The sequence below is a fragment of the Triturus cristatus genome, chromosome 6 (assembly GCF_964204655.1).
Source record: "Triturus cristatus chromosome 6, aTriCri1.1, whole genome shotgun sequence".
NCBI classification, from domain to species: Eukaryota; Metazoa; Chordata; class Amphibia; order Caudata; family Salamandridae; genus Triturus; species Triturus cristatus.
Genome location: NC_140589.1, coordinates 1,621,470,647 through 1,621,492,031, shown reverse-complemented (window position 1 = coordinate 1,621,492,031; position 21,385 = coordinate 1,621,470,647). Strand labels below are relative to the sequence as shown.

The 21,385-nt window shown below is 40.2% G+C and overlaps 1 protein-coding gene across 1 annotated transcript in view; it reads right to left on the bottom strand.

The window, feature by feature from the left end:
• The window catches only part of SRBD1 (S1 RNA binding domain 1), a 721,551-nt gene that overhangs the window by 439,149 nt on the left and 261,017 nt on the right, over nucleotides 1–21,385 (bottom strand). Inside the window, exon 10 of the mRNA XM_085612769.1 lies at nucleotides 17,003–17,138. Within this exon, the coding sequence (XP_085468895.1) occupies nucleotides 17,003–17,138 (136 nt within the window). The remainder of the gene's footprint in view (nucleotides 1–17,002; nucleotides 17,139–21,385) is intronic.

Below are 21,385 nucleotides of genomic sequence, written 5' to 3'. Positions count from 1 at the left end.
GGCAAGTCATAACTTGCCATTAATATCTTAATAAATGGTTTACATTGTTTTTGTTTTAGAAAAATGGGAGTGGGGATTCCTATAGATTTAGTGTAAAGGTGACATTTAACTATTTCTTTAAAAAAGGAGCATTTTTCTATACACTATTTTCAAAACCACACACACCTGCGTAGCTCATGTCTAAGTTCATAGGTGCACTGAAGTGGGTAAAAGCAATAAAAAAAATTGGGAAACACCCTCGAAGAAGTGACTTTATATATTAGGTGTGGGCAGAACTCGCAGATTCCGCAGAGTTACCTAAAACCTCAGTGAGCGGGCGGAATTCAGCATGGTGTGCTGCTTGCACTGATTTTTAGCACTGGGAGCTTGTTCTGCGCAGTAAAATCAGTGCGAATGGCACCTTCTTGGGGAATCAGCGCAAATGGCACTACGTGGGGCGCTAGCGGGCACTGATTCTTTCTGCCACTCGAGTAGATTTTCTACTTGAGCGGCAGCTTTATCAACACAAATAGACCACCTGCATTGAGAAATCTCGCGTTTTAGTGCCTGAAAATTGTGCTAGAGAATGCATATCCTCGCTCACGCTTGCCAACTTAATATTGGTGAGCTGCGTGTGAGAAAAAAAAGAGTTCTGCTGGAACTCCGAGTTCCAAGCGGAACGCGAAGTGGGCAAAACTCAGCGAACTCCATCGGCTGGGCAGAATTTTTTGCCAACCCCTACTTTATATGCATTTGCCACATTAGTATGATCTACTCCCACGGGAGAAAAACTTCTGTGCCCGCTGTTACTTAGGACAATGGAAAATGACATACATGAGGCCGAACGAACAAACTTGTAATTGATCTCCCTCTAATGAAAAATCAAGTCTGACTGAGTTTCAAGAGAGGGATTTTGCAGACAGTTTACACTTCCATCGGAGATTAACCTTACATTTGTTTGCTTGTGACTTCAGTTCATTCAGAATCTGGAATAAACCGTTTGGCAGCGCTGAGTTCAAAAGCCTCGTGTTTTAGCAGTCTCTGTTATTGCAAATAAATTCGGAATAGGCCTTTCAATGCATTTAAAAATCAAATATAGCATACGAGCCACATTTCAGCGTTGACACGCTTTCACTAGGTTTTTTGCCACTGGCCTCTGCTAGCTGAGGACTAAAACAGATGGTAAGATTTTGTTAGTTATTTTTATTAATGCCGTCGGGTACCGGCATGAATGCATTCAAATAAGTAAAGGCCATAACACTAGATGACGTAAGAAGCCAATAATGTTGGCTCATTCGAGTAACCATGGCTGTCTTTCTGCGATGGATTTCGTATGGATGAAACTGCCAATGGTACTGAACACAGTGCCTCTAGGTCTAGAGGATAACTATTAAAAACCTAAGGGTTTCTAACATATGTCTGCAAAAACACAATAACAGATGCACACAAAAGTTTTCCTTGAAATATTATAACTCTTCCAGGAGTATCCAAAAACTGTGAAAAAAAACAGCTGTTGAAAGCTGGCCAGGATTTAGCGCCGCACATGTTGCTTCCTGCTTTTTAAAGGCCCTAAGCACTGTCACAACAGAGCATCCTGTGCCAATCACAGGCTTTAATTCAATCACTAGCTAAGTCAGACATGTCACATATGTTAAATACAATGGCTTAAAATGACTGCAGGATATAGTACCAATGTGTATTCCTCAGCTTGCCAGAGCGAGTGACATACTAGGACTGACATATAACTGAATAACAAGACCGAAAATAAAAATCGCATGTGAAATATTATAGCACCGGGTACAGTGGCTGCCAAAACAAATGGTTTAATATATTTCATACTCGCATTTTAAAAAGACATTTGAACAAATCAAAGTCGCTCCGATTCACCTGCTCTGTTCTTTCAAAAATCTTTAAGTTACCGTCTCTAGAAACTGGAATTTAAATGACATTCTATGGTAAATGACTGCTTTACAGTGTTGACTCGTGTCACGCTAGCGTTTGTGTTTAGCATTTTGCACTGTTCAAAACAATACACACAGGACTTTCTCAGGCACGTCAGTCTGTCTTTTCCAGCACATTACAGGTCTGAAGATGCATTTTGTGTAAAAAAGAAATGTAATGCAATGAATTTAATTGCTCCAAGAATATAGTCTTTAATAATATATAAAATACATCTCTGAAAAGGCAAATAAAGTGAGAGGATAGGATTTGACAAATGACTAACTAAAGTATAATAAAGGCAGCAAAAGAACATGAAATTCAGTGGACAAAAAAATGAAAAGAAAATGCTAACCAACAGGGAAGAAAACAATGGATTAGAAAATAAACAAATAATGATAAATGGCGAAAGTTGAGATCTCCATGAGTAAACAGGATTTCTAAAAAAAACAGAATGGAGCGACAAGTGAAACAACAAGTGAACAAATACAAAAATATGGCAACAGAAAGAAATAACCTAAAAAAGCCCAGTGGTGAGTTTAATGACGAAAGGTAGACTTCATAAACAGTATCTCCTAGGAAGGAACATGCTGCAAGTTCATCAAGAAATTAATGATGGGTACTTGCAGGATGACCAAGGTGGGACGTTTGGCTAATGCAAATAAGCTTAGGGTTTTGGAGACAGAGGCGTGAACGGGTCAAGGAGGTAGATATTTTTTTCTCTTCAGGAATTCTCTTTCTGGGGGGGCGTGGCTTCGGAGCCTTAGAAGATGGCCGCTATTCCCGGGAGCTCCGGCGAGCCGTGAAGGAACGCGACCTCTGCAGGCAGCATTTCTTCGTTGAAATCGCCGAAATTGTTCATTTTGACAATCGGAACTGCCACTCTCCAGAATGATACCTTTATTTTTTCATAGGGTGAGGCTGGAAAGTTTATTTTAATGTTTTTCCTGTTACCTCACCGTCGCGGCCGCCATTTAGTTTTTTCAACGATTCTTTGCTCCCTGCCTGCGGTTGTAGGACGGTGCTGATCCATTTTTGGCTGCCTTTTTTGCTAGTATTATGTTCTTTCGTCCTTTTTAAAGCAGCATCTATATTACTTGATTGATGGTGTGCCTGCAGTTACTGCTCAACAATATTTCTTCGTTTTTGCTGGGCTATTATCCTCCAATTTTGACTCTGCTTTCTTTTGAAGGACTCTTAGTATATTTTTTCTCAGAACATCATGCCTCGCGGAAGTTGTAATGCCGCTCGTCCCTCCACTGAGGGCAATTTAGAGGTTTTTAACCCTTTTGATGTTTTACAAGAGCATACTGACGATAATACCAAAGACTATGTTGGCGCCAAATCTATTACTCCGTCTACTCCTCGCTCAAGTGCTAAACAAAATACCAAGATACCCTCTGCGTCACCGTCTACTTCTGGCAAAAGGGTGAAGGCGAACCCACCTTCTCCCACTAGTTCATCGTCCCCGATTTCTATGGAACTCCTTCTTGATGAAATTCGTGCCCTTAAACCACATATGGAGGAAACTAACGCCAGGCTTCAGAATCTGGAAGCTAACTGGTCTCTCACTGAGAAGAGAGTTGGAGACCTGGAATTGCGTGTTGACTCTGTTCAAAATATCACGGCTCAAGTTCCTCTCATATCTCAGGAGGTGGCTCAGCTTAAACAACAGGTTGAAATGTTAGAAAACCGTAATAGGCGTAATAATCTGCGCATTTATGGCTTATCTGAAGGTCTTGAAGGTGCCAATCCAATCTCATTTTTCAAAACTTTTTTGCCAACTCTTTTGGGTCTTCCAGAAAGTCCCTCATTAAATATTCAAAGGGCACATCGTTTAGGTCCCTTAGCTCGCTCTCCTTCAGCATCATCTACTAAACCGAGAGGAGTCATCTTATACTTTCTGGAATACACGGATTTACTCAGAGTCCTGCAGGCTGCCAAGCACCGGGGAAAAATTACTTGGAATGGTTCTGCTCTTTTCTTCGCCCAGGATTATGCCAAACCAACTGCTGATCGTCGGAAGAAATTCCTAGACATGAGACCTGCACTACGCAGTTTAAACGCACGCTATGGTTTATTTCATCCATGCCTCTTTAAAGTAACTTATAACAACAAAACTACCAGTTATGAAGACCCTGCGCTGCTCCAGCAATTCCTGAACAGCTGCAGAACGGAATCCATGGAAGTACCTCAGTCATGATGCACCTTTTCACTTTAGCGGTGTCTGTTTGCCTCACCATTAATGATATTTAATTCTCCCCTCTTGTATTTTGTATTTTGTATCGTTATGTTGTGCTACCGTGTTCCCCCTTTTCTTCTCCTTCTCAGGTAGCGATTTTGTGGTTCTTCATCGTTCCTTGTTCTCCTCAGCTTGCCTAGCGGATGTCCCTTCCTTCGTCGTCGCTGTAGAGTCCCCCGTTGTAGTGTCCCATCTTCCTCATGTGGCTTCACCAACCCCGTTCTTCACTATTTTTGGTGGTATGTCTATTTGTTCTTCTTTGTTTTTATTATTCTTGTCTGTCGATTTATACCTTTGTTTTTTGTAATAATTGCTTTTTCTCCTCTTTCTCCTTTTCTTTTTACTTTCTTTGCTTTTACCTCTGGTCATATCTCTCCTTCAGTTGTTTTTCCTCTTGTTTATATTTGATCCTCAATCTTTTCGCTTCATGCCTTTCTACTTTTAATCTATTTTCTCCAAGTCTTTCTCTTATTTCATATTTTTTCTCCTTATTTCTTAGCTACTCCTCTAGACGCAATGCCATTTTTTCTCCAATTTTTACAAGATGCTTTGTATTTTATCATTTATGTATATATTTGACTTCCACATAACTTCTTTGGTATAATTTATATTTTTAAATGTCATTAAATATACTTACATGGAATGTTAAAGGATTGGGTTCTCCCATTAAACGGCAACGTGTGTTATCCCATTTAGCAAGTTTGAAAGGGGATATTGTGTTATTACAAGAGATTCATATAAAAGAGGTTGAAATTGCCAAGCTACGTCGTAATTGGGTGGGTCATGTTTTTGCATCGCCTGGTTCAGGAAAGCGTAATGGTGTTGCTATTCTTTGTCATAAACGCTTAAATATCAAAGTTATACACCAAGCCAATGACTCTGATGGTAGATGGGTGAGTGCGTCTTTGTTAATTGATAACATCCCTATAACTATTTTTAATGTGTATGCTCCTACCACACAGGACAAATTATTTTGGCCACAGATGCTCACCTCATTGATGCAATCCTCTGATGACTATCTCATTCTGGGAGGGGACTGTAACACAATTGTAGACCCTCTTATTGATTGTCACTCCAATTGTCATTTCTCTCCCTCTCTGATGTACACTCAATTTACTTCTACTATTTCCCAACGGTCTCTTGTTGATTCCTGGAGACTCTGCCATCCTACACTTAGGGAATACACATACTACTCACCAGCCCACTCCTCCCAATCCCGGATCGACTACATTCTTATTTCCAAAGCCTTGATTCAGCATATTACCCATTCTGAAATAGGTTCTATTTTAATCTCTGATCACGCTCCAGTTTCCTTACACCTAGATTTACTTCCACCTGTAAAAGGCACTAGGAGATGGCGGTTTAACAACTCTCTTTTATTAGATCCCAAATTTACCCCGGCTTTTCTTGAGTTCTCATCCTTGTTTTTTACCGAAAATGAATCTCCTATGATCTCTCCTCAAATGTTATGGGACACTTTTAAAGCTGCCTCTAGGGATTTCATTATTTCTTTTGTCTCCCATAAAAGGCGTGTTGCTTCCCAGTCTTTACAATCGATTAACCTACAAATCAAACAATTGGAACATTCCTATTACCGGACTAAATCCCCCTCTGATTTGGATAAGCTTCTCAAGGCTAAATTTTCGTTTAATAAAGTCTCTACTGAATCTGCGAATTTATGTTTACTTAAATCTAGCGCCAAATATTATACTGCTCAGAATAAAGCTGGCAATCTTCTTGCCAAATATCTTAAAGTTAAGAGAGAACGCACAAGAATTGAATCTATCATTTCCTCATCTAACGTCACACTCCATAAAGATGAGGATATTCTGATGGAATTTACAAATTTTTATCAAAAACTTTATACTCCGGAATCCCCTCCCTTGTCAACTGATATAGATCAATACTTATCCTCTATTCCCTCACCTTCTTTTCCAGACGTTGACTTTGCCCCCTTGGAAGCTGATATAAGTCTTAAAGACATTCAGGATTCCATTGAAGTGCTTAAAAAAGGCAAAGCTCCTGGGCCAGATGGTTTTACGATCGAATTCTACTTACATTTTTCCAAGTTGCTTGTTCCTAAGCTTCATCAACTGTTTTCCTTCTTTATATCTTCCAAGAAATCTGAAGGCTCCTTTCAGGAAGCCTTAATTTGCCTCCTTCCCAAAGAGAATAAGGACCATACCCTATGTAAGAATTATAGACCCATCTCTCTAATTAATCTGGATTACAAAATCTTTGCAAAAATTCTAGCGCTCCGTCTTGATAAAATTCTACCTCACTTGATTGGTAAGGAACAATGTGGTTTCGTTAAGGGCCGTCACCTCTCTGATAATACTCGACTCTTTTTTAACGTATTAAGTAAATCTCATTCCTACCCACACTCTTTAGGTGCTATTGCACTGGATGCTGAAAAGGCTTTCGATAGGGTTAATTGGCAGTTTATGTTTGCAGTTCTTGCTTGGTTTGGTTTTGGTCCGAAATTTCTTGCGTACATCTCTTTATTATACTCCTTTCCTAGATCCTTTATATTAGCTAATGGCCTGGTCTCTTCTTCTCTTCCCCTATTTAGAGGTGTCCGACAAGGTTGTCCCCTTTCTCCTCTTCTTTTTATTTTAGCATTAGAACCTTTTCTGACAAAGCTCCGAGAAAATAACAGTATCACCGGTTTTCCGTATGGGGATAAGTATTTGAAACTTTCAGCCTATGCGGATGACATACTTTTATTCATTTCTAATCCTAAATCCTCTATTCCATCCTTTTTATTTGAAGTTTCTGGGTTTGCGAAGGTATCGGGTTATAAATTAAATGTGGACAAATGTGAAATCCTTCCGCTAAATAAATTCTGTTTCCGCGCAGATTTTTTGGCCTCATCTTTTCACTGGAGCCCGACTCAGATTAAATACTTAGGTTTGTGGTTTAAACCCTCTATTAAAGACACTGTCACACTTAATCTTAAAAACTTATTAGCAACTCTAAAGGATTCTACAGCACGGTGGTATCCTCTGTTTTTATCTTGGTGGGGTAGATTAGATTCTATTAAAATGATGTTAGTTCCAATAATTTTGTTCTATCTGTCTAATCTTCCAATTAATATACCTAAATCCTCCTATAAAAATATTTACTCCATCTTATCAAAATTCCTATGGCATCATAAGAAACCTAGGATGTCTTTTGCCAGACTCAAATGCCCTAAGCAATTAGGTGGAGTTAATTTTCCGGATTTTGCGACGTATCATACCTCATTTTTTCTTCAGCACTCTGTTTCCCTTTTATCTGATCATAAATCTGATACCCTTTCTCAACCTTTGTGGGTAGACATTGAGTCCTCTTTCTTTCATCCTTTCACCTTTGAAGAATTTGTGTCCTTGTCCCACATTCCTAAGGGCTTTTCCCTTCCCATTCTTAAAAATTCTCGGAAAACGTTTTCCCCTCTTTTTGTGGACGGTTCTGATGATCGCTCACGTTTCTTACATTCCCCTCTATGGTATAATCCTCTTATTAAAGTAAAAAATAGGATGCTTTTTTGGAAGGACTGGAGAGATCTTGGTCTTAACTGGACTCATCAGCTTTTTCATGAAGGTACTTGTGTCTCCTTCAGTACTCTTTAATCTCGTTTTTCTTTACCAGTTTCCTTTGAACCGAAATATAATCTACTGCGTGTGGCTGCACAGAGTAGCTATGATTCCCTCTCCTCATCTACCACTCACACTCACCCTCCTCCTCTTCCTCTCCCTTGCTTGCTTGCTTCTTCTTCTGCTTCCCAAATCTATAGTAAGTTGAGAGAGGTTCCTGCTACTCAGGGTAAATCCAAAGTAGAATCTGATTGGGAGTCAGACTTAGAGGACTCTTTCTCTCCTTCCGTGTGGCAGAAAATTTGGATTAAAGTAAGGAAGTCGTCTCGAGCAGCTAATACAACCCAAACGTTATTTTTTATCTATAATAGGCTTTTAATTACTCCTGCTAAATTGAACGTGATTGACCCTTCAGTGCCTTCTACCTGTTGGACTTGTTCAACCTCACCGGCAGACCTTAAACATATGTTATTTACATGCCCAGTGATTTACAAATTTTGGAATGACGTGTGGCGGCAGATCAATAAAATCTTTTCAACACATTTCCCCTTTACTCTTTCACATATTTTCTTAGGCAGTCTTTCCGACATATGGTCTTTCTCCACTACAGATACTTCCATTATTGATTTGCTTATAGCTGTGGCGTTTCAACAAATCACTAAGTCTTGGAAGGATGCCTCAAATGTTTCTTTTCAGGCTTGGTGGTATGGGGTTTGTTACCACGATAGATTAGATAGGGCCTATGTATATCCCATTACACTTGCTATTAAACGTGATATATTATGGGTACCAATCACAAACTTTTTAAATGAAGTTGCACGTTCTCTACCCTTACACAATCCTCGTACGGAAGAAGTTCCCAACCCTCCTTGAACATATTTCTGTTGAATTTAAGCATCTATACATATAAAATGTTTTGTATTTATAAATATTTCATACATTGTGACTGGAGAAGTCTTTCTATACCCAATTGTACCTTTATACTTCCTATGCATGCATTTTATACAGTAATAATTATGCTTTTTACATATCTATTTTGTTCTAATATTTGACAATCTCTTTTTCCTTTTTGTTCCCTTCCCTTATTTCTTCCTTTCCTCCCCAGCGTAGGACAATACCCCTTTTTAATTGAATTTAGCCATGATGTTTTATTTTAATTGTGTTATATTTAAACGTCAATAAAATTTTTCTTTAAAACTTAAAAAAAAAAGGAATTCTCTTTCTGGTGGAAATCCCTTTTAACCACAGATTGTTCACCTACGGAATTCTTCCATGTGTCAGAATGTACATGGAAACGTTTTTTGAAAATTCTCATGCATGCTAATGGACGGCACCATCTGACTGCAAAGGAACCTCGTCGTGCTTCCAGACGTGACGAGACTAGGCATCACCACTGCACACTGATGTCAGTTAACCACATAGCATTTAATGTGCAGCATCGAACAAGGTGTCCTTATTAAAACCTAGACATCCACTCCACAGAGTATCCACGAGAAAGAGTATTACGGAAGATAAGTAGCTTGTTCTTTTGATGGATACTTCTAATAGCAGATTCTTAACCTTTTGAATAGATGCCAAAACGGTACCTCCCAAAACTTTGACTCAGGAATCTTAGTGGATTAACAATATAAAGACTATTGCATTATGATGTACTTTTAAAGTAGGGTAAACACTCTACAGGGGCATGTGCTTTATGTAGATCAAGTCATTCTATAACATATAACACTATCGTTAAAACGGTTTTTGCACCAACTCTTGTAGCAGTGTAATATGTATGCAAGAACAGTACTCATATTCCACCTGATAAATAAAAAGTATACTGAATGCAGCTAGCCGTATGGTTATGACACAACCAAAGATCTTAGTTCACACTGTTTCAGGAGAAAGGTTTGTTAGCATCACAACCTAAATGTTTAACTCAATAGGAATTGTTCAGCAAAATAGAATTCAGAATCATATTATCACGCTTGCATTAAAGTCCATTTCCTTTTAGATTCAGATACGTGACTTCATAGATTAAAGATGTAGTCAGAGAGGATACTCCAAACAACTGGAAACACAGACCCAACGATGACCATTGAAGATCTGAGCAGACTACAAGAAATGATTGGGAAGCAAGGCTCTCCACAGTAAGCTTCTTACAATACTAAAGATTCAAAGATGGCTGCCACCAACTTTTGTGTTCTATTGAGTTTCCAAAACTCACGTCCAGTGGGCCGCCATCTTTGATGGGGAAAGAGCACAGGTCTTTTATTCATAACATCCTCCATACTGGTTGGAAGCACAGAATGCTGCTGTTGCTAGCTTTGATAGAGAGATTAAGTCAGAAAAACGTCAGAGATGTAAACACACTAAAAAGGCATATTGTTAAGGAAAAAGATGCAATTTCATAACCTAGACTCAATATCCATCACCCCCCATCTATCTTGATTGGCCCAAGTAACGAGTCCTGTCTGGGAATCACAGCAGATGTGACACAAAGTTTTAATGTTCCTGACATGTGGGGAACTTCTAATACAACTGTGTCTGTGCCAAATAAAGCCTCTAGTTGGTGAAAGCACTAATGCCAAGGTAGAGGCACTGCCATAGAACCTTCGAAAACCACTGTTTATGTCTTTCTGATCTCACAGTGAGACACTGGCTGTAATCTAGCCAAACTCTACACCAGATCCAAGACCGGCATCAGGGTTGGATCCGGAACCTCTGTCTCTGAAGCTGGGGCTGGCAGTGGTGCGATCCAGACAGACATGGCCTCCTGCAAGGAAGCAGATGCATGGCCTGAAGATGCCGGTGGAGGCTTTAAGGTGTCCATCAGTGTAAGGGAAAGCCTGACGGTAGAGTCAGACTGGGATCCCAGTGGGTTCTGGAGGTGCTCCTGAGGTCTGGAACAGCTGAAGCATTGCCTCATTGAAGGCCTTTACCAGCTGCGGAAGCTATGTGAAGTTTCACTTGCCACACAATGATGGCCTCTGGATACACCAGGGAGCATTTGTTGCATGACTTCGAATCATGCTTGGATCCAAGGCGTCTAAGACAGATGTCCTATGAGTCTGTGGGCAACATCTGCTTCTTGCAGGCACAGCACAGCTTGAAGCAGAGCTCCACACCTGCATCGAAGGCCACACAAAAAAGGTACCGACATCAGCATGCAGGGGTGGCGGCTATATACAGCTCCAGATCTTCACTACTGGAGGCAGGGCAAAGTCGCTGCAAGTCCAGTGGAGCCACCTATCAGGGCATGAGAGCAGTTGCAGAAATTGCCAGACTCAGGCTGGCATATGGGGAAATTCAAAAAGGGTGAAATCTACAGTTAAAAGAATCCATCAGAAAGAACAGTTACTGTTGGATACCAGTATGTCCAAATTCTTGTGTCGTTACTGAGTTCTACGACCTTGCAAATGGCATCCAAGCACAAAACAAACATTATGAAGGACAAGAGAAGGAACCATCTAGAGCGATTAAATCTTCATTTGCCTGTTAAAGAACTGTGAGATTAAGATATTTTCATCAAACTATTGAAAATCATTCTAGTACTGGGCTGACTAACAGAAAAATCTCTTGTCAAGTGATCGAGAGGAATTACACTGTGGGACTTTCAGCGAGAACTTTCCAATGGATTTCACTTAAGGTTATATAGGATGATATTCAGTCTAAGATACTGCATGACTTTGTCATATACATCTCGCTAGGTCAGGTTTAACATTTTTATTGTAATCCTAGCTTTCCCTCTGCCATTCCGGGCCAATCAGGCCACATATGCATCATTTGTTTTGCACCATCTTAAAACTAAGCAAAAGATTTTGGAAACGGTGCAATACAAGTCATTGTTATGATCGAGTTAAGCACCTTTGAAGGCACATTCAATCATGGCCACATGCTCCTGAAAGAAAAAAGGTTTCATACGACAGAAAAGCTGAAGTAATAATCTAAATGTATGCCTAAGTGAATGCAGTGGTTAATTATCTCAAAGACCTGGCATAACCACTTAAGTTGAAAAACCACAATGACTGATTAGTAGAAGTGACAGTAAGCAAGCTTTGTCCCCTGTTGACTCCTTCCGCCACTGTTAGGCACTCAACAGTCTCCTGTTTGCTACTGAATAACTAGTGGAATTGCAAGAAGTGAGCCCTGTTTACATCAGTGTCCTAATGCACTCATGACCACTGAAACCAGAGAGCCCAAGCATTTTTGTGATGTGGTACACAGAAAGAACTGTATCTTAGCATCATTTACACTCAACCAATTTGCTAGATCCAATTGTGAATGATACCATCCTCAGATTAAAAACTCGAAAGATCAGCCAAGAATTCACATAATCCAAAATTGGTTGCGCAAGATGTGCAAAATAACCCGATAAACTCTGAGCAGTTCCCAACAGAGACTATAGATAAATTATTAAACAGTGAAGACAATAACCACAAGCCCTTTGGGATTCCACAAGTGACAGGGAACGAGTCAGAACGTACACCATCTGGCATCACACAACTCGCTATTCAACAGAAATGATGGAAAGTGGTCCAACGATGACATATATGGCTGCCACCTGCACATGTCAAACACCAAGAAGAGGAGTCTCATTCCCCTTTGATGCCTTGAAACCTGATCAAAAATAAAATATTCACATAATCTGTGCACATCTGCAGTTTAACAGTTGCGATTTCCTCCGAAATGTTTGAAGGGAACATTTTCCAAATCGGTTGATGTTACACAGCTCTTCTATGCAGAAGAGATGCGAGGGTGGAGTAGTTAAATTTATCCAGCATAGAGCTTTGTGAGGGTGTATGATGTTGGCCATTGTAGGAATCTAATAGAATAATTTGGTGCAAGTCTTGTTTTAATAAGCTGTGGTGCCAAAATGTAGCTAATTTATCTCACAAAGCATGCAAATTACATTTGACAGTGCTTAGTGTAGCAAGCAAAGAGATCATTTGAAATTTAGAATAATGCCTTTGAAAGCTGAAGCTTTAAGAAAGCGACTGATACAATACCCCATCCCTTTAATTTATGACTAATGCACTATAATTGTCAGTTTGCTACTGTTGGATAGGTACGGGAGTCACATTGTATGAGAGAAACCATTGGCACTCCACATGCCTTCCAAACACTTTGCCTAATGAAGGCAGAACATAACCAAGACATCGAACAACATTTAAAATGCATAATCTAAATTAGCAATTTAACAATCTCATACAGCGGGACAGCTCAGCTGACTCCACTAATCATAGTGGTCAAGTGGTCTTCAAATCTAAAACGTAACTGGTGATTTTAGGTTGCAACACGTAAGCATGATCCAGGGATCTCTGGTACGAAAGTACCTAGGATCAGTTGAGATTAGATAAGATACGGAAATAGTGTGATGAGCAGTCCATGTCATAGATTGCCAGGTCAACCTGGATATTTTTTTTCTCTACTGAATACAAGGTCAGAATTAAGGCCTTCTAAACAGCATGATCCCTTTCGAAAGTATTCTGAACTACAGTGATTCCAAGATTACTGGACTTGGACTGGTAAAAGTCATTGGCCCAGGCATTAAAGTTCCCTAATAATTTTAGGCGAAAATAGTCTATTGCCATATGGGAAAAGAGATCTGCAACTGTATCCATGAAATATGAAGAAAGGCAGATACGCTAGAAAATGTCTATGCTAACAGATGTAAAGATAGGGTGAAAGTCCTTGCAAACATTGGCCTGCTGATCATTTACTGCCCTCTCTGGTCTTCTAGCTGACCTTTCCTTCAGTTGAACCATGATCAGTAGAGGAGCTCTCCAAGCAGAGTTAAAGGCTCTGCTGAACAGACAATGCACCCAAAATATGCCACCCCCCTACTGGTGTGGGGCCAAGATCCCCTACCCAAAATAAGAGGCACATGATAGAAGGTATCCCTGAGAGAGGGTCTACCTAGGTTAAATCAGAAAATCCACTTAGGCGCTTAAAAGTGGGGAACTTCAGTTTCCTCTGAATGAATGCCAAGAGTTGTCATATATAGCATATGTATGTGATGTGAGCAGGTTTGAGAGTTCAGTGCTTAGTGCATTGTATAACAAGACTGAGGCTCTCCTTCAAGTTATCTTTGAGTATCTAATAACCTGCATGTAACTTTTGGCTGTGAGCCTTGTAGCCCAGCAACGGCCTACCTTTGCTCAGAAGATCTTGCTGAATATACTTCCCCGTAGCTCTTTGTGACCTTCCACTTGTTGTGCTTAACGATTTCTGAAAACAGGAGGGACCCTGTTCAGGTGGTCTACACTACATCTCTACAATGTTTATTGAATTAGTCTATTTGGTGAAAGTATGGAGGATGAGCCCTGTTCTAAATCAATGCAACTATAAATTCTCAGTTTGACATATTTTGTGCTCTACTATAGCTTCACGAGAGACTACCGTGTACTGTATAAGAAATGTTCCTCAAATGCCAGTTCCTCTATTTGCTCCGACTTGAGAAAAAGAGCTAATGTTCCAGGCAGGAAAGAGGTCTGCTCAGGACTTTGACATTTCTGCCGAACCCACCCTGCTATCAAGGTTGGAAATAAGCCAGAGAGACCCTAGAATCATTGTTGTTTTGCCCTGCTGGAACAAGCAGTTGCTGGGCTGTGAAGGGTAGAGGATCTGTACTGACACAACATCACCTGGAAGGCAAGCACAAAGCCCAGCTGACTGAGTTTTGAGGCAAGGTGATCTGAGGAACTGCGTATATTCCTAAAGCTACAAGGAACTTCACCCTTAGTCAAACAACCTGATGACATTTGCTTTACCTGGCGGTCACAGATGTGTTACAATTATTGAACGACTTTAACAGTCGGAGAACCAGCACTGCTTGGTAACACACTAGAATTAGTGTGAGCCCTTACCATGCTTCACTCATGGTGAGAGAAAGCCCTTGGTCCTTTGGACTTGCTCAATTGCCCATGGCTACTCGCCCCGTTAACTGGTCATTTGAGGTTTTCAATTTGGAGCAGTTTTAATCCATCAAGAAGAAATATTCAATATATTAGTTGGGAATCTGAGAACACTTTTGGCTGGTGGGGTTTGTGTTTTCGGCAGATTGTCAGCAGTCTAGGTGCAAGTAGTTTGAGCAAACACACGTGCACCCGGGTCCACTGAGGAACCTACGATGGGTATACTCGGTGACATTTTGTTTTCACCAAAATTTGTACAGAGTTCATAGAAAAATAAATTAAATTAAAAGGTGTGTAGGGAATACCGAGGACTTCTGATCACATAGGATAACAATGTCCATAAACTTCAAGCGTATACCCAAATATGGAGCTATCCCAGTAAAGGCAGTAAATACTTAGAGGACCTTTATATGCCCGAGAAAGACCTATAATCTTGAGATTAATTGATGATCATCATTCTAACTTTACTATTCTATCTAACTGTAAACACGGACATACATTTCCTTAAAGATAATAGGCCTGACAGATTATTAAATTTCTTAAATGTGACTACTCTGTCATAATCATCATCATGCTCTTATCTCGGAATTCAGACCCAAAAGCAACTCATCATTTGAGCTTAAAACGAAGTCCTTAAAAGAAAATTGTTTTCTGAACAAATTAAATTGGTTCGTGAGCTGTAAACAGTTGAGTGGTTAATTACAGAGATAACAAGTTATTGTTGAAAACACCTGTCCTCACTCCCGGACTCTGCTAGCATTAGGATGATCAAGGAATTGTTTCCCATATCTACGAAGAGACCCATTGGAGTTGTACAAAGTACAGTTATTTTTAGGTAATTAGGACCATTACCATATAAATCTTTACTGTAAATTGCTTTGATGTGTGGTTTTAATGGCTTCGAATCTGGTCTCTAACACATCGCCAGTGCAAACTTGCAAAAACGACCACAAAGGGGAAAATGTGTCACTTCTGTAACTGCTCTCTCCTGTGTTTCCTATAATTTAGATAGGTCGCACTTTATGGTGCAAATAAGGCAGGATTTACAGTGGTCCAGTTTGTCCTCCACCATAGCCTGTACACGTTTGGCCCTATAATCTTCATCGAGAAGCGGCCTTACTTGACATACAATTCTAGCTGGTAGTGATACGCAACTATTGTGACGTCGGTTTGGCCCTCATCTGAATAGTAGTTTTGTTGACAGCGAAAAATTGTATGTCGCTCACATTTTCTTAAGCGTGCGATCTGAAACTAGCGGCCATGTCAGGCTACTTTATTCAAGTTGAAAACCTAGAACCACCTGCTGGAATCAGGTTTTACTGCTCAACGAATGCACTTAGAAAAGTAGCGATGACAAAGAAAGTAGCTTGGTTATCCATTTACAGTGCAACAGTACCCAGGGCCAGGCCACAGTCATTAATGACAGTGCTTCCCAGTAACCAGTGACTGCCCAAAGATCCAAATGAAGGCCTGACAGAAGGTGAGCTCTGACTATGCAGGGATTTGCAAGAGGCAATTCATTCTTGCTGATTATCTTAACCATGAGTAATGCCTTCACACAAATAAAAACAGTGCCACTCTTGTCATAAGAAGCACTGCTGGCAATTTCATTAGCTTGGCAAAGTCATTACAGCTCTGACGGGCCTACCAGATTTTGCATTATGCATGATGTTTACCGAGTCTATTCACTCTGTGGTTCTGCTAAGTTTTTAACTTACTTACCGGTTATTTTAACATCTATTTTTAAATATTGGAGAATATACTGGTACCTACTTCATTGGGTGTGAGACCAAACTTCAGATAAATAAAATGAATATAAAATGCAGAGACAACCTCAGAAAATAACACTTGAGGTCTTGAGGGCAAAAAACACGTTTTAAGCCTATATCGATCTATTGCTAAATGATTTTTATAAAATGATCAAGAATTACTCCCATTTTAGAACCGTTCTTGACGTTCATCACAAAAGTCCCCAAGATTAACAATCGATCAACATCCAAAAAAGTGGTTGCTAGATGAGGAATTTGGTGGCGCAAAAACACTAAATAACTATTTCAAAAACAACATAGATATCAGTTTTCTTCAAGTAACAAGGTAAACCTACCAAAAAAAACAGTTTTAAAACTTTTTAACGGAGATCTATATGCAAGTAGGCTTTAGAACTCTTAATTGAATAGTCAAATCATTTCACTATCCTCCCAACATATGAATACATGAAAGAAAAAATAGCCGTTTAGTGTAGTAGAGCCTAGAAATCGGGGTCAATAAGTCTAAATATTCATCTCTGTCAATCTTCTCTTATTAGCTGGTTTGGAATAAAGGCATACACCTGACACTAATATTTTAACATGAGTATTGGCTTAACTTATCACCTGATGATGTTGGACTCGATTGATATTGGCAGTAAAGTTGTGGTACAGGTGAAACTTGTCAACATCTTTAACAGGTCCGTCTTTTGCTGTCACTTTAGCCAGGGCTGACTGGAGAGTAATGTAATTATGCTGGCATCTAAACACAAGCAAACGCAATATGTCAGCAGCACGTAAACAACTTGAGATAACAATAATGGAGATGTTCAGATTATTAAATGAAAATACATTGTAGGTGACGGTGTTAATTCGCTGTTTGTTTAAGAAATACATATCACCACACAAGGCTCGTCACCCACAGAAGAGAAAAGATAGGATGAAGTAAAAGTATACCATAAACAGATGGAACCGAAAACACTCTTGTCTTTTTAAGATTTCAAGTTTAAAACTTTCAAAACATAAGAGACTGCAGCAGACATTGCTTATGCATATGTTTAGAAACAGACAGAAAAGCACCAACTTATGTGGAAGAGTTGACTAACTTTTGCGTAAAGTTAAGTTATGCAGCATAATGAGGCACATTTTTTGATACAATTATTTAATACTTTTGCAACTTTTACATAAGGTAATACTGAGTGGGCAACGATTTCATCTCATTAATACCAGTTTAACAACCAGATGCAGAAAGAAGAAACGGAAAGATGACCAGTTAACCTTTGCAAAAGCCAAAAGGTCTCCCACTGCGCGCAAAACATCGCAATATTATTAATAAGCTTTGATCAGTTTGAGCTAGATTTTTCTTTATTAAATACTGAAAATTATGCAGCAGATGATGGCTTATGTGGCAAATACATACATTTTTCGGAAAAGGCCGTGTCATCCCATAATTCAAGTGGCCCGGCCATAACCATGCACCACATCAGCTGTCATCCGAAAGAGGAACTCTTTTGCCTTGCGGAGTCAAACAGGCAAGAGAATAAACTGTATCCCTAACAGCTGAGAAATCCAAGTTCAAATGGCATTTGCGTGGGCTGAGCCAAAATGCAAATAACACTTGCAACATGTAATGGACAAGTAGGGCCAACTCAGTGTCCCTCTCCAAGGGTTATCATTTTATGATTTCGTTATGACTGACAGCTAAAACTATCTCTAACAGACCAAAAAACAGTTAATTTAATCTCGACATTAGTGCTACTAAATGCAGGAAAAAAATGCAAACTAGTCAGACTGGCAGAGCCCACCTACAATCCATGCAACAGATTTTGAGCTCACAAAGTGCTACTGCGATACCATTATCAGCAGAGGCGTTAATGAAGGAGATATACGTTAAATGCTTACTCATTACTGGAAAGAGGATCCGACAGGTCAACTTCTTAAAATGTAATCAAAGTTGAGTTTGTAGTCAATTTACATGGTTACTATAACTTACAGTGAGTGGGAGCAACCAAACTGGTTTCCTGACAGTTCATTGGCAATCTATGTCAGATACTTGTGTATGCACATTTTTCTATGACATTTTCAAACACATTTACAGATTTAGCTAGCAGTGCACCACAGTCAAATTCGATCTGTTCCTTTCCTGCTTAACCAAGGCTATATTTTGGTGCAATCTGCATACACACTCAAGATATATAAAAAAAACATTTATGTGGAGTACTGTTATTAATTAGGTTTCTGGTTGGCAGAGGGATGCACCCTGTCCAAGCAGGAACCACAATCATAGTAAGTCAGATACACACCCTCAATTAACCAGTGCTCACCCTCTGGTAGCTTGGCACAGAGCAGTCAGGTTTAAATTAAGAGGCAATGTGCAAAGTATTTGTGCAACACTTAAAATAGTACAATAGTGAAACCACCACACAGAAATAATCCAACTCATGTTACAGACATAGAGCTTAATTTAATGAACAAAACAAGACAAAAATGGCAAAAATCTAATAAGTAGAACCAAAGTTCTGAGTGTTTAAGCGATTATGTGCAAAGATAGTGCTTAAAAGCATAAAGCGCCAACCAGGGCTATCTGGTCGTGTTTGACCGGGTCAAATCCAAATGTTCAGGCTGACCACGATGGAGAGCAGGTTGGATACGGGAATCAACCATGTCCTGCTGAAAAAGTAACTTGTTGTACTGTCGATGGGGCCCCATGTGTGGAGCAGAGGAGGCGATGCGTCGTCGTCAATCCTTATGGGTGTAAGCGATGGGTCAGTTCAGATCTAGAAATTGGTGGCTTCTTCCAATGTAGGCGATGCGTCATTGTCGAGCTGCGCAGTCGGATATGCGATGTCCTTCAAGCAGGCGATGCGTCTGCACCCAAGGAGATGCATTGATTCCGACCGGCGCAACAATGGCAATGTGTGGTGTTCATTGCAGCACAGAAAACCCACTTCTGAGGGGCCAGGACTGGATTGGCAGCACTTGGGAGGGCAAGACTCACAAGTGGCAGAGCCTAGGTGCTGTAGCAGGATTTTTGAAAGTCTTTAATGCCCCTGAGACTTCAGAACCGGAGGCATTTCAGCAAACATTTGGAGTCTAAACGAAATATAGCTCAACACTGGGGAGCGCCGGACGGCCCCACACACCAACATTGGTGTAACAACATGGATAGTGCAATGGTGGCAGAGAAGGCAGTCTTTATCCACAGAGGGTGCCCCAAGAAATGGACACGGATGTGGGGGAAGTGGAATGCTTTCAGAGGGAATATATGTACCCCGCCGCTTGAAGAGTCGGTTTTGGACCTGAGCGACTAGGGGACAAAATCAGAGTTACTTTTGTGTAAGCTGTTATCACTGTGGGAAACAGATGGGGGGCATGGGAGAGAAATTAACATTGCAAATTTATACAGATGTTATTTAAATGTTGGCACAGCTGTGTACTCTATGTGTACTTACAATTTCAGATTCCTGTAATCAGTACCGATTAATGTAAAAGAACGATAAAAATGTTTTTTTTTTAAACAAAAAACCTTTGGAGTCACTTTGGTTCTGGGGTGTAGACATACAGGTTCAGTCCTTGTCACTCCCAGGCAGGAAGGGCAGCAGGGCAGGCACAGCAGGAGTCCAGCAGAGTGACAGTCATTTAAGCAGCAAAGCAGTCCTTCTTCTTGCCTGACTATCCTCAGTTCAGAAGTGTACTGAAGTAATAGTGTCTGGGGGTCCAGGACTTATACCCAGTTGTGCCTTTGAAATTGGGACACTGCAAAGAGGTCTTTGTAGTGCACAGAGTTTATGCCCAGGCTCCAGACTCACTACAAGGGGGTATGCAGCCCTTTGTGTGGGGACAGGCACAGCCTATTTGGGTGTGTCAGCTACTCCCTCCCATCCTGCCAGTATTGTCCATCAGGATGTTGATGGCCCATCAGTCACACTTAAGCTCCCTTTGTGTGTGGCTTTCTGAAGGGAATGCACAAAGCCCAGCTGTTGCCCACCCCAGAAGTGTATTCAGAGACAGACGGAAGGCACAGAAAGGTTAAAGTAAGAAAATGCCAACTTTCTAAAAGTGGCATTTTCAGATTTGCAACTTAAAATCCAACATTACCAGAAGTTGTGATTTTAAATTGCGAGTCCAGAGACACCACACTTGAGAAGTCTATATTTTCCCAATTGGGAATTACTTATAAAGTGTAATAAGGTAATCCCAATATTAACCTATGGGAGAGTTAGGCCATGCAGTAATGAAACATGAATTTAAGAGTTCTTGACTACCTAGAGATGTAAAACTTAAAATTACATGTCCAACTTTTTAAGTACACTACACCCTGCCTTGTGATGTCCAGGGCCTACTTAAGGGGTGACTTGAATGTATTAAAAAGTAAGGCTTAGGCCTAGCAAGAGGTTTAACTGGCCAAGTCGACATGGCAGTACAAGACTGCATACACAGGCTCTGCAATGGCAGGTCAGAGACATGGCAAAGGGCTACTGGAGTGGATGGCACAATCAGAGCTGCATGCCCACTAGTAGCATTTAATTTATAGTCCCTGGGCACAGGTAGTGCACTTTACTAGGGACTTATAAGTAAATTAAATATGCCAGTTGTGGAAAAGAAAATGTTACCATGTTTAAAGTTGAGAGCACATGCACTTAAGCACTGGCTAGCAGTGGTGAAGTCCTAAAGCCAGTAAAAATGAAGTCAACAAAACAAGAGATTGTAAGGCAAAAAGGTCAGGGGAAACCATGCCAAGGATGCCAGGTCTAACATGCATGGGTTATAAAATATTCAAGAATCAAAATGAAAAGCCTGGATCCCTACCACAGAACAGAAAGAAAGAAATGAACACTTTCTAAAAACAAGGACATTCCCACTCTCTTTTAAAAACAGCAAAAACACATGGGCTGGTGGAAAAAAATAAGAGGTAAATGTATGTATTACCATAGCACCTGACAGAATGTAAAAACACATAATTTACTTCATAACAGCTTATTGAGACTAGAGCAATAAGACATGCACAAT